Source organism: Rhinatrema bivittatum, chromosome 8 (assembly GCF_901001135.1).
Source record: "Rhinatrema bivittatum chromosome 8, aRhiBiv1.1, whole genome shotgun sequence".
Lineage (NCBI taxonomy): Eukaryota > Metazoa > Chordata > Amphibia > Gymnophiona > Rhinatrematidae > Rhinatrema > Rhinatrema bivittatum.
This window is the reverse complement of record NC_042622.1, coordinates 78,165,994-78,179,805: the sequence shown is the minus strand read 5'-3', so window position 1 is coordinate 78,179,805 and position 13,812 is coordinate 78,165,994. Positions and strand designations below refer to the sequence as shown.

The 13,812-nt window shown below is 46.4% G+C and overlaps 1 protein-coding gene across 1 annotated transcript in view; it reads left to right on the top strand.

Annotated features, from left to right (window-relative positions):
* The first annotated feature begins 1,772 nt into the window (after positions 1 to 1,772).
* The window catches only part of DNM1 (dynamin 1), a 111,432-nt gene continuing 99,392 nt past the window's right edge, over positions 1,773 to 13,812 (top strand). Inside the window, 1 exon segment of the mRNA XM_029612867.1 lies at positions 1,773 to 1,999. Within this exon segment, the coding sequence (XP_029468727.1) occupies positions 1,839 to 1,999 (161 nt within the window). The 5' untranslated portion in view covers positions 1,773 to 1,838.

The window sequence follows — 13,812 nt, the reverse complement described above, 5'->3', positions numbered from 1 at the left end:
GGAACCCTTGGGCAGGTTTTAAATTTGCCTCATTACAATAGGCATCTTGGCCACGTGGCAATGTTTGGCATCGTGGCGTAATACCTAATAGCCTCATCTATATGAAATTTGCATGTGATGAGTGCTATTAGCTATGCGCTCAATTGGACATGCATTTTGAGCGCACTAATCCCCTTATTGTATCAGGGGGGCTAGACACACATGTCCAAAACGCACATCTAATCACGTGTTAAGCCATGTGCTAGACCTAGCGCTCGGTATTGCACTGGTCTGTATGAGTGGCTACTTATTGGTGCTGTCTGCTGGATATATGAATTTTTTTTATTTTTATTTAGGTTCTTTTAATATACCGATGCTCAAGACAGGTCTTATCGTACCGGTTTACAAAAAACAAGGGGAAACCAATAAACATAGGAAGCGAAAAAAAGTTACATTAAAACAAGGAGATCAAACCTGGCTTTTGAAGAATGAGAAAGATTAACAATTTCTATTCTAAATGTATAGAAGAGACTATCGGCAGGGAGCAGTTGCTTTGCTGATGAACTTAAAATACATATATACATTGCAATGTTAATATACAGGGCGGTTCTAGAATAGTGGGTACTTAATGTAGATGTTGGAGGATATCTACCGGGGCGTAGAGGTCCTTACAGGTACCATGGATTTCTTCAGCAATAGGTTTGGGCGAAGAGCCAAGTTTTCAGTTTTTTTCTGAAAGTAAGATGACAATGTTCCTGGCGTATGTCTGGTGGGAGAGAATTCCAGTGGTATTGTCCTGCTGTGGATAGCGCTCTTTTATCGATGGAGTTATGTTTAGTGGAGCTGCTGGGAGGAACTTGTAGGGCGCTTCTATATGCATATCTGGTAGGTCTTGAAGAAGAGTGTAATTTGAGAGGTATGGTTAGTTGTAGCGAGGATTGATGATATATGGCTTTGTGAATGATGGTCAGCGTCTTGAAGAGTATTCTGGAATGTATGGGTAGCCAATGGAGTATTTTTAGTATCGGAGTGATGTGGTCCATCCTGCGTGTGTTAGTAAGGATCCTGGCTGCTGCGTTTTGTAGCATCTGGAGGGGTTTGGTGGAGGAGGCTGGGAGACCAAGCAGTAGAGCATTGCAGTAATCGATTTTCGAGAAAATTATGGCTTGGAGGACCAATCTGTAATCATGGAAGTGGAGTAGTGGTCTTAATTGTTTTATTGAATGACTCCTTGATCAGAATTGTATATATATTTTTTCTGGGTTTTTAGTGTGGGTTTGAAGTTTTGGATTGAAGTAGGCTGTAATCTTTTAACCTGGGTTAAGAATGTCAGTTATGTATGTTGCAGTGTTGGAACTGATTATATTAGTTATATCATGATTACGATTTATAGTGTAGAACATGGCTACTGTGTTTTTAGTATCTGTAACTCACCTTGACTGGAATATGAGAGAAAGTGAATAATGATTTAAATCAGTCGATTCACGATGCTACCACATCTTGAATATTGTGTGCAGTTCTGGTGGCCCCCATCTAAAAAAAAGATAAAGGGGAACTAGAAAAGGTGTAGAGGTCGGGGACAAAAATGACAAAGGGGATGGAACGGCTTCCTTATGAGGAAAGGCTAATCCCAATTTTCTCCCAGGTGTTTTGGGGCGGAGTTACTGCCTGTTGGGGTGGGGGGCTATTGAGGGGGGGGGGATGGGACCTTTCAATGGGGGCGGAGTCTATTTGCAGCTCGGGCTCCCCCTGGCTGCTGCAGTCCTCGTTCTTGCGAGCGGCTGAGGCATCGGCAGCCGCCGGTATCAGTCCCGGTCCCGGTCCGGAGAGTAGCGGCATTGCCGCCCAATCGCGCAAGGATGGGGAACCGAGGGATGGAGGAGCTGATCCCGCTGGTCAATCGGCTGCAGGACGCCTTCTCGGCCATCGGGCAGAACGCGGATCTGGACCTTCCGCAGATCGCCGTGGTCGGGGGGCAAAGCGCAGGGAAGAGCTCGGTGCTGGAGAACTTCGTGGGCAAGTAAGTGCGTGGGGGGGGGGGGGCTCCAGGGCAGCGGCAGGCGCAGGCACCGCTTACTGCGCTCCCGGCCTTACTGCGGGGTGAGCCCCAGCCCCGAGGTGCGCAGCGGGGGCGGGGGGAGACGCTTTCTGCTAACGGTGGAGGTTTCGCGTCGAAGTGATGCTGAGACGTGTTCCCAGCACTCTGGCCCTTTCCTCCCCCGCAGCACTGGCGCAAGGTGACGCCTGCAGCCTGGCGACCGGGCTTCGGGTTCCAATCCTGTCACTGTGACGGAGGAGACCTGCAGCGCTCTTTGTGCTCAGCTCCATTTTGTTCAAGGAATAGACACCTTGCTGCGCTCTCTTTGTGTGACCTTCATGTTTATCCCCTTCTTTCCCCGCTGTCACTGCATGTTCATGGCATAGCGGGAGCGTCGGAGCCTTCTGCTGCTCTCGCAAGGATGTCGATTCTTTGTGATATCCCCGGAGGGATCTTCCAGTTGTACAGATTTTTAGCTGATGTGGCCATTGCTTTCCTGAGGGGAGGGGCGGGGGAAGGGGAGAATGTGTTAGATCTCCTCCATGCGTCTCCTCTTCCTGTCTCTTTCAGCTTACTGTGGGCCAGATGTACTAAGCATTTCCCCATAAACACAATGGGGCAAACCCTTTAGTACATCAGACCCTAAGACATGGATTTATTTGTGCAGAAGAGGGCTGCAGAAACATCGATGTAGTTTATTTTGGCAAGAGGAAATGGGCAGGGTTAGGACACAGTCAGTTGGTGAAGAAACTGGAAAAGTGGTTGGGATTTTCTTGTGTAAATTTCTATTAACTCCATTCCTATTAAACATGTCTTTACTGGATTCCGCTGGGATGTCAAGAGGGGCTTTACAGGGTGCTGTGGGCGACAAGTTGGGTCACAACAGATGCTGAGCTGTAGGACCTGCTTGAACAGGGAGATTTGTCCTGAATGGTTTGATAGGATGCGGGAAGAAATGTTTATGGTCCCATCATAATTTTGTTGTTGGGTAAAGCAATAAGGGCCCCAAAACAAGTCATTGGGAGACATTTTTATTGGACTAACTCAGTCTGTTTTTGACTAGCTTTTGAGAGTTCTGCTTCCTTCATCAGATCAGTGCACAGTTACCCTGGGTTTCCATAGTACAAAGTCAGCTGTCTGCATGTGTCATTATAGCTTAGTAAAGGAGGGGGAGGGGCAGGTAAATAATGTTAACATTAATATCTTAATCAAAGTGCACCTGGCACTGGGTTTACAGCTCCTCCCTCCTTGCGGGATTAAAATGTACCCTGACATGCTACCATTAATGACTCGCTTCAAGCCAGTACATCTCCAGAACAGACAGCACAAGTTCCTCTGTGACAGTTAATCAGCTCTCAGAAATCTTGTTGGGAGCCAGATTGGGTCGTCTCAGTATCGCCGGTTATCGTTGTAGCACTTCATGAAATGGACAAGGAGGAATATGCAAAACAAAGAATGAAGTCAGAAATATAAGAAACCTCCAGTAAAAATTCAAGCAGTTTTAGAGAAAATGGAATGTACAGTATTTGAACATTGTACTCAGTGCCTTGTTATGTTTTGTAATCTGCCTTGGACTTACCTTTAGGAAAAGATAGAATAAGAAATGCTAATACATAAAATAACAGTGGAGTTTTCTGTACTGAAATAATAGTTGTAGGTGAGTCCTTTTTCTTGGACTAGCTAGTACATTTTGTGATTCCATGCCTCCCCCTCCCCCCCCCCATTTCATCAAGTTCATGTAGATTGAGCTGAGGATGACGGAGTCTGGATGTATAAGTAAATAGTAGGATGGATAATGGATGGTAATGGAACCTACGCGGGAGGGAGTTATACTCGACCTAGTGCTCACTAATGGGGATAATGTCTCTAGTGTCCGGGTGGGTGCCCAACTCAGCACCATCATGCAATATGTTTTGATATCACAAATAGGGTACAGGGAGTTCAAATGAAGAGCCGTGTTTTGAATTTAAAAAATACGGGCTTTGTCGAAATGGGGACGTGCCTGGAGGCAGAACTAGAAAACTGGGAGAAAATGAGAGAGGTGGAACAACAGTGGGCCAGACTAAAAGAAGCAATTACAAAGGCAACAACTCTATATGTTAGAAAAGTAAACAAAAGTAAGAGGAATAAGAAACCGATCTGGTTCTCAAAGGAGGTGGCTGATAAAAGCAAAAAGAACAACGTTCAAGAAATATAAAGGATCTCAAAAAGAGGAACACAGGGAAGAATATTTGGTGAGACTGAGGGAGACGAAGAAAGAAATCAAGAAAACAAAAAGTCAGACTGAAGAAAGGATTGCCAAAGAGGTAAAGCGAGGTGACAAAACATTTTTTAGATATATCAGAGAAAGGTGAAAGGTCCGTTGGAAACAGGATGCTGGGCTTGATGGGCCCTTGGTCTGACCCAGTATGGCATTTTCTTATGTTCTTATGTATAGTGAAATTGAAAGATGACAAAGATCAATGTGTGGAGAGAGACAAAGACATGACTGAAATATTAAACAAATACTCAGTTCAGTGTTCACTAAAGAAACCCCTGGAGAAGGACTGTCGCTAATCGCTAGTTGACAAGACTGTGGATGGGGGTGGTATAGACGAAACTCTGTTCACAGAAGAGAATGTATGGGAAGAGCTAGGAAAACTGAAAATGGACAAGGCCATGGGGCCGGATGAGGTATATCCCAGGATACTGAGGGAGCTCAGAGATGTGGTCCGCTGAAGAACCTTTTCAATAGATCCCTGGAAACGGGAGTGGTGCTGCTTCACAAGAGTGGGAGCAGAGAGGAGGCTGGAAACTACAGATCAATTAGCCTCACCTCAGTGGTGGGAAAATTAATGGAACTCTGCTGAAAAAAAGGATAGTGAACTATCTACAGTCTAGTGGGTTGTGGGACTCAGGGCAGCATGGATTGTTTTGATTGGGTGACTAGAGAATTGATCAGGGAAGAGTGCTCGATGTGATTTACTTGGATTTTAGTAAAGCTTTTGATATGATCCCACATAGGAGACTCGTGAACAAAATGAGAAGCTTGGGAGTGGGTGCCAAGGTAGTAGCGTGGATTGCAAACTGGTTGACTGACAGGAGACAGCGTGTAATGGTAAATGGAACCTACTCTGAAGAAAGAATGATGTAAAGTGGAATGTCACAGGGATCGGTTTTGGGACCGGTTCTGTTCAATATCTTTGTGAGCGACCTGGTGGAAGGGATAGAAGGTAAAGTTTGTCTGTTTGAGGATGATACTAACATCTGCAACAGAGTGGACATGCCTGAAGGAGTAGAGAGAATGAAAAGTGATTTAAGAAAGCTTGAAGAGTGATCAAAGATTTGTCAGCTGGGATTCAATGCCAAGAAGTGCAGAGTCATGCATAGAAACATAGAAATGACGGCAGAAGACCAAACAGCCTATCCAGTCTGCCCAGCAAGCTTCTCACTTTTTTTTTTCTCATACTTATCTGTTTCTCTTGGCTCTTAGTAACCTTTTGGTTCTATTTCCCTTCCACCCCCACTATTAATGTAGAGAGCAGTGTTGGAACTGCATCTAAGTGAAATATCTAGCTTAATTAGTTAGGGGTAGTAACCGCCGCAATAAGCAAGCTACATCCATGCTTATTTGTTTACCCAGACTATGTAATTCAGTCCTTGTTGGTTGTTATCTGTATATAGATCCACTTTTCTTCATTCCCCCTGCCGTTGAAGCAGAGAGCTATGCTGGATATGCGTGAAGTATTGGTCTTCCTCCCCTGCCGTTGAAGCAGAGAGCTAAGCTGGATATGCCTGAAGTATCTGTCTGCATCAACGGCAGGGGAGGAAGACCGATACTTCACGCATATCCAGCATAACTCTCTGCTTCAACAGCAGGGGAGGAAGACATATCCAGCATAGCTCTGTGCTTCAACGGGGTGCATCTGGGGTGCAGTAATCCATAAGAGCTGTATGTGATTGATGGCGAAAGACTATGTGCACGGACGGGGAGAGGTAGCTTGGGTTGATAGCTTCACCGCCTGCAGATCATAAGACTATGTGACAAGGCGATAGCTAAAGCCAGAAGAACCCTGAACTGCATAGAGAGAGGAATAACTGGTAAGAAAAAAGAGGAGATAATGTCTTTGTACAGGTCCTTGGTGAGGTCTCACCTGGAGTACTGCGTTCAATACTAGTGCCTGTATCTCAAAAAGGATAAAGTCAGGATAGAGGCTGTCCAAAGAAGAGAGACCAAAATGGTGAGGGGTCAGCATGGGAAGACACGAGGAGAGGCTGAAGGATCTGAATATGTATATCCTGGAAGAGAGGAGGTGCAGGGGAGATATGATACAGACCTTCAGATACCTGAAAGGTTTTAATGAAGAAATCAATAGAACTAGAGATCATGAAATGAATTCCAGGGAGCACGACTCAGAACCAATGTCAGGAAATATTTCTTCACGGAGAGGGTGGTGAATGCCTGGAATGGCCTTCTGGAGGAAGTGGTGAAGACCAAACGTGAAGGAATTCAAAGGGGCATGGGATAAACACTAGAGGATGGAAATAAAGAAAAGAGTGAATGGGGGTAACTGGGGGTAACTTGCTAGTATGGCAGTTGCTGCCCTTAACAAATGCAACTCCATCATTGCTGTCTACTTCCACAGCAGTGGGGAAAAGGGGAATTGGATTCAGACAGCAACCAACAAGGGCCCTGACTTTTATGGTTTGGGGAACAAATAAACATGGGGGTTAACTTGCTGATGTGGTGCTTACTACCCTTAATCACTAAGGGGCAGATTTTAAAACTTACGCGCGCAGGGTACATTTGTACAGGAGTCCTCGGAGACGCCTCCTACCCCACCCCCGGACCACTCCACCACGCCCCTGGACCGCCCCATCCTGACCCCGTCCCGCCCCCTGCCCGCCCATTCAGAAAAGCCCCGGGACTTAGACGCGTCCAGATGGATTTACGCACGTAGGGCTTTTAAAATCTGCCCCTAAGCCTGATACTTTTGGTGCAACTCCAACATTGCTCTCTGCTTCCACGGCATCGGTTAAGGGAAATTGGAATCAAACAGTTTCCGAGGGCAACGAATTTTACAGTCTGGGAAACTAAGCATGGGGTAACTGTTGCGATTCCGGGCCGCCCCCGGAATCGCCACTCACCGGCTCGCGGGTTGACGCGGATCCCGCGCTCCCCAGGGCCCCGGGGACGCCGCCGACCACAGGCCCGGCATTCCCCCAGCTCGCCCGGGCCTACAGCCGCTTCTGCTGCCGTTCCCCTGCCTCGCCGGAGCAGCCGGCGCCTCGCGGCGCTAAGCCCCGCCCCCTAGACGCACGCGCGCGTCTCTTTTGATTATTTAAAGGGGCCAGCGCGGGAAAGCCTTGGGGACGCCCCTGATGATGTCAGATGCCTCCAGGGTACTTAAACCCTGCAGCCAGGCCTAATCGTCGCCTTGCAACGAGGTTCCCAGGCTTGCTCCTGTCTCCAGTTGCTGCGTTCCTGCTGTCTCGGCTTCCACTTGGTTCCTGACTCGGATTGGCATACGTTTCCTCTTGGCTTCTGACCCCGGACTGGTAATTGGATTTCTTCTGGCTTCTGACCTTGGACCGGCTTCCGTTGACCCCCTGGCTTCTGACCTCGGACCGGCTTCCGTTGACCCCCTGGCTTCCGACCCCAGACCGGCTTACGTGGATTCTCTGGCTTCTGACCTCGGACTGGCTGACGGTGATCCATCGGTTCCTGACTCCGGATTGGCGAGCAAAGACCCTTCGACACTCAACCTTGGACTGCAGCGGACCAGGCCCCCGTGGGCCCTCCTAAGCCCCAGCGGCCGGGTTCCTACGGGCTCCTCCTGGGGGGACTCCGGCTTCCAGGGTGAATCTCCTAAGTCCCAGCGGCCGAACTCCTACGAGCTCCTCTCGGGGGAGGATCGGCTTCCAGGGCGAAGGTTCTCTCAGCACAGTGCCAGCGCCTTCATCACCGCCTTCCTCGCCAGAGCTCTTGGTCGCATAGAGCTCCCAGGATTCCACCTTCGACCAGCCGCTAGTCTGTCAACTCCGCCTCCCGGTCGGGGTCGCTGCTACAAACATCTACAGCAGCTCCTCTTCCGGCTCCGATCGGCCCAAGGGTCCACGAATCCAACAGTAACCTGCACAGTGTAGCAGATACTGGCATAAGCTTGCTGGGCAGACTGGGTGGATCATTTGGTCCTTTTCTGCCATCATTTCTTTGTTTCTATGGATTACAGCAGCAGTATTTGTTTGTAAGGCTGTAAGAGCATATTCTGTACTACTTTGAGGAAGGGGGCAGAGTTCTTAAAATTTAGGCACAAATATATTGAGTTAGACCTATAAGAAGAACATAAGAGGAGCCCTGCCGAATCAGACCATTGGTCCATCGCACCCACCATCCTTTCTCTGGCTACAGCCAGTCCAGATCTTTTGAAAGTACCCTGCAGATCCAAAATGGGGTGATCTATTTCCTATTGTGATCCCTAAATCTTCCTGGCTAATTGTTGTTAATGGACTTGTCCCTCAGAACCTTGTCCAAACCTTTTTCTTTTTTTTAAACTCTGTTATACTACTAGACAGAGTACCACTTCCACTCGCTGACCGTTACTTCTACATATTTAGGTGGATCTTGACATCACTTTATAAAGAAGGCCGTTGCAGATAATTGTAGGTTTTAAATGTGCTCCAGTATTGTCCTATCAAAGGTATTTTGGTTTCTGATGTTATTTACCTATCTTTATTAAACCTGTTCTTGTTTTCAGTATCCTGTCTTGGTTCCTCCTCCTCACTTCCAGCTTCCCAGTTTTACACAGCCTGAATATTGCATATAACATCAGTTCTTGGAAACAAGGTTGCAGCTGGTCGTCTCTTCTCTGCTTAGCATTATTACTCGTAAGAATTAGTTGGAGAAGAGTTCCGGCAGCAGTGTTCAGGGGATCTGATGCCAAAAGGGAATGGAAAAGTTGCCTATTTGGGCAAGGTAGCAGTTAGCACTACTAAAGCCTCTTGAGTCTCTGCCCTTTCTGGGAACTGACAGCACTAACCCTGTAGTGCTCGGCGGAGAGGGAGCAGCTGCCCTTCCAGCGCTTCTGGCTGTCTTGGGGTGCTGCACCTAGGTCTGCTTCTGGGGCTCGGCACAAATCAGCCACAGTGGACATCCAGAATCCTGATTGAAAGGAATTTATAGTGATGGGTGCAGGTCTACCATGGCAGCACAGGACCCAGGGCGGTTGCCCCTATTTGCCCCCTTTCCCCCTAAGAGGAACAATCCCTTGGCTTGGAAAGTCAGTGCTATCCTGGGGGAGGGGGCAAATAGGGACAACTGCCATAGGCTCCACGGCCACAGTAGTAGCCACATCCCCAACACTATAATTTCTTGTCACCTTGGATATGCAGCCATGCAGTTCAGCGTGCCACATTACCATCCCATTGGGATTTATTTGCCCTGGACCCCCACACCTAAGATCAGCCCTGTGGAGAACTGTCCCAAACTTCAATATCTGGACTGCTCCGATGATCAGACGGTAAATCAGGAGAAGAGCAAAGCGTTTTCTGCTGTGGCACTGAAGTTCTAGATCAGTGGCAGATGTTTATAGCTCTACAGGCTTCTCAACCAAATATGAAAATTAATATTAAAATGTAAATTAGAATTTTTAGCTTAACATTGTCTATTTATTATATGTCTTATAGCAACTGAACCTGGTAAAGAGAGAAAAGGGAGCAGAGAATGAGAGAGCTGGTTAATAATGAATAGGTGCTTAAAAAGATGTCTTTTATTGCATGATAGGATTGTCTTGTGCAGCTTGGATGTATAGAAATTTATCACAGCTGTATGGAAATGATATTTGTGTCCTTTTTAGTCAGCTTGGATTGCATTGAATTTTACAATTTAATGTTTCATAAATATGTCTACAGCTTTCTCTGGGGTGGGTTGCTGGATACCATCTTTAATGCCTGATCTGTGTAACAGCTTGCAAGGGGGGAGAAAGAAGGAGCAGAGATATTAAGAGCCAATTACAGAGGGAGAGAGTAACTCTTCGTGGTTCACAGAGTGAGCAGGATTTGAATGCGCATCTTAGAAATCAGTGAATCACTTTTGTCTATTCTGGTCTTGTTTCAAGACAAGTCAGAGCGTTTGTTCTGATGGAACCACTACAATGCTGATCTTTTTCTCAGAACTACAGTAATACATTTTGACTCCTCATCCTGTGCTCCCCAGAATGAACGTTGTATGCCTTGCATCAGGACTGCTCTGGTTGTTACCCTGGCAGGGAGAGCACATGGCAGCCAAAAGAAAGAGATTTTTGCCCAGTCTTCTTCCAAATAAGAGGTGTTTCTTAAGTGTAATCTTGCTGGCGGAGTATGTGTGTTTTGTTTGTCTCTGGACAACTGCTGTGACAAAACTGCTTTAGGCACTAATAGGCCAATGCAATACGTGCGCAGTGGCCAGCGCACGGCTTATTTTTGAACGAGCGTCCATAACCCCCAATGCAATATGGGGATTAGTGCATCCAAACCGCTGCATAGCTAACAGCATTCATCACGTGTAAATTCCATGTAGAGGAGGCTATTAGCTCCCCACCATGCATAACATTTCCCGCGCAGCCAATGCGCCCATTGCAACGTGGCAGATTTTACGCCAGCCCCAGGCTGGCGTAAAGGCATACCACACTCAAGGGATCATTGATAAAAACAAAAAAACCCTGCTTTCTGTGATTCCTCCTATTAGTAGTGTCGCACTACTAAGTAGGAGAAACTACAGAAAGCAGATTCGGGTAAAAAAAAGTCTTGGAAAAAAAAATAATTTTGGGAGCCCAATAAAGATAACTGGTCCAGGCCGTGTATCTTGTGCATGTATATTGTGCCGGTAGCGGGAGAAAACGGGCACTCGTATTGAGCGCCTGTTTTCCCAGCCCACACTGACAGCCACCTCTCCTGTGTTCCCAATGCCGAGGAGGCGCTAGGGGCGCATCATGTTTCCTAGTGCCTCCTTTTTAGCGCGACCCATTCAAATATTGCATTGCGCGCCCAGGAGAGGTGGCTGGGCATGTGTTAGGAAAGCGGGCGCTCAACATTGACCACCCATTTTCTACACACAAATATTGCATCGGCCTATAAATGAGAATGGATCTCATTGCTTGATGATATGGGCTGAGATTTCTGTAGGAAGGAGAAGTGAATATGGGATATTGTGGTGTCAGATTGTTACTGAGGCATCCTTACTTTACTCAGCAGTATATAATGTTTGCAGACATGTTTGAAATTAGGGTTAGGTGCTGGGGAAATTCATACAATTACATGTGTCAGAGTTCAGTGGATTGTAAAATGGCATATGCAAACGTAAACCATGGGCTGTACTCTGGGGCACTTTTACAAATATGAAATAGACTTCAGGGACCCAGATTCAGCGAAGCCCTGCTAGCACATACTTCAAAGATCAGGGCTACAGAGGAGCCCTACTCCAGCATAGTGCACACACCTTGGCAATCGGGATAGAGAAGAGTTCTTCCTCAACTTAGCACACATACTCTGGGAATTGTGATTATAGATGAGCCCTCCCCAGCCTAACACAGACGCTTGGGTTCAGTACTGTCTAGATAGATCTTCATGGTTCCAGTGCAGAGGGAGTTCCTGCCTGAGTCTGAATATGGTCTTTGTGGCTTGTTTATTATTGCCATTTTATGATAGTTTATGATATTTTGTTTCCATGTTTTATTATGTATTATGTTATGTTGTATTTTATGCATTTTTATTGTATGCCACCTTGACTGTATATCAAATTAACTAACTAAAATACCTTGATCGTTAATATTACTACCCTTAACATAAGGGTTGGGGGTAATTTGCACGGAATGGCAGTTACTACCATAAGAAGCTTGCTGGGCAGACTGGATGGACCATTTGGTCTTTTTCTGCCATCATTACCATGTTATATATCTCATGTGCGGTATTCCCCCCAGGGTTTTAATGACTGTTTCTGAATGATTGGAGTATGGGGCCAAAGTCCCCCCATTTAAAATGTGAAGCCAAAAGATTGTTTTCTGTTTTTGAATTTATTGCATATATATATTTACTGTTGGGGTGGATTAGTCAAACATTAAGCACAGAGAAATGGTATTGTCTGTCTGATTGTTTCCTTTTCTTCTTGAAATGTAAATCTCTCTGTCCTATCTTCTTCCCTCTGGAGCTCTTATGATCTCTTGCAGATTGGCATTCTGCTTCTGATAGAAATGCTTTTCTGGATTCTTGGCATGTCTGAACCATTGAACCCTTGTTGTAGGTGGGAGCTTGCATTGCAGCCTGGAGTGATTCTGGGGAAGCACTGGAGCTCAAGCAATACACCGAAAACCCCAAAGTTTCCTCCCTCTGCCCCATTATCTCTTATCTGTTTATTCTTGAGGACAAAAAGTGTTCCACATCCCCTCTCTCGTCCTGGCACACTGCAAACAAAATCTGAAAGTGGCACAATCTGCTGCACAAAGTAATCTCCGCATTCTTGTTAGAAAGATGAATAAAAACATTGTGAATCCTTTTCAAAGCTGAGCCAATAGAAATGCTCTTCCCATGCCAAGAGGTAGACAACACATGACTGGCACAAGAATAGCCAGTGGGAGTTAAGTCCTCTCTGGACCTCAGTTTCCTGACTTGGGGATAGTGACGGAGGCCTGGCATCTTCCAGCCCTTTCTTAGTTGTGCTCATCTATTTGATCCCCAGCATTACCCTGGCTTCCTCATCTTTAAGGGGGCAGACCCAGGAGGAATCTAAGGAAATATTTCTTTACAGAGAGGATGATGAACGGGTGGAACAGCCCCCCTGTGGAGGTGAATTCCAGAAAGCATGGGATAAACACAGAGGATCCCTGAGGGAGTAGAAAAGGTCTATGAAGCTGAATGGGAAGTGTGGACAGGCATGTTCTATGTTTCTAATGATTCTCTGTCCAAACGTTTTTGTTTTGGTTTTTTTTTTGCATTTCAATACCACCTTTGTCCCTCTCACCTCACCTGGAGGCTGATTCATGCGCCCATCACCTTTCTTTGAAGAAATACTTTCTTAGGTTACTCCTAACTAACCAGCCTTGCATCATGACCCTATATGCCACAAATGAGTGTCTAGTGCCCAAGACATTGCCGGAAGCAGAACTGGCAAGTGTAACACGAAGGTGAGGCGTTCCAAAAAAATTCTTGATAAAAATGAAAGGGAAACAGTGGTGCTTTGCTGCCAGGTCACCGATCTGGAACCTTTTTGAACTTGCTTCCTTTTCCCCATTGCAGCTGGAGTGGAAGGTGGAGGCCATCACTCACCCTGGCTTGGTACCTTTTTCTTTCTTTTTTCCCCAGAAAATGACCATGAGAGGTAAAAGATTCGTTAACTCATAGTCATCGAGATTTTGGTACCACAGAAATCCTATTTTATGAAAACTGTGGCATTAGGGAGGGATCCGTATTATCAGTTTGGAAACTGAAGACTTAGAGGCTGCTCCCTCTTCCCCCTTCCCACCCTAGTCTGGCTGGACCATTTTGGTTGGAGAGAAAGACACTTGGCACCTGCCTCTCCTGAAATTCACTGTGCTCCCGCTATACACCCGCCCAATATAAAAATTTCTGGAGCTACCAGTGCTTAACACTCTGGTTTCTATCTTCTGCCAGGCCAACAGTATTAAAATCAGTCTCCTGACAGAGGGGAATAAACTTCTGGGGATTCTGCCTTCTCTTTGTCCAGCCATTCCCAAATGCAGCATGCATCTTATGCGCTCCTGGCTAGTCGGAACAAATTCATGCATAAGAGAAGGATTCCTGCCCGTGGATAAGTCCATCTGCTA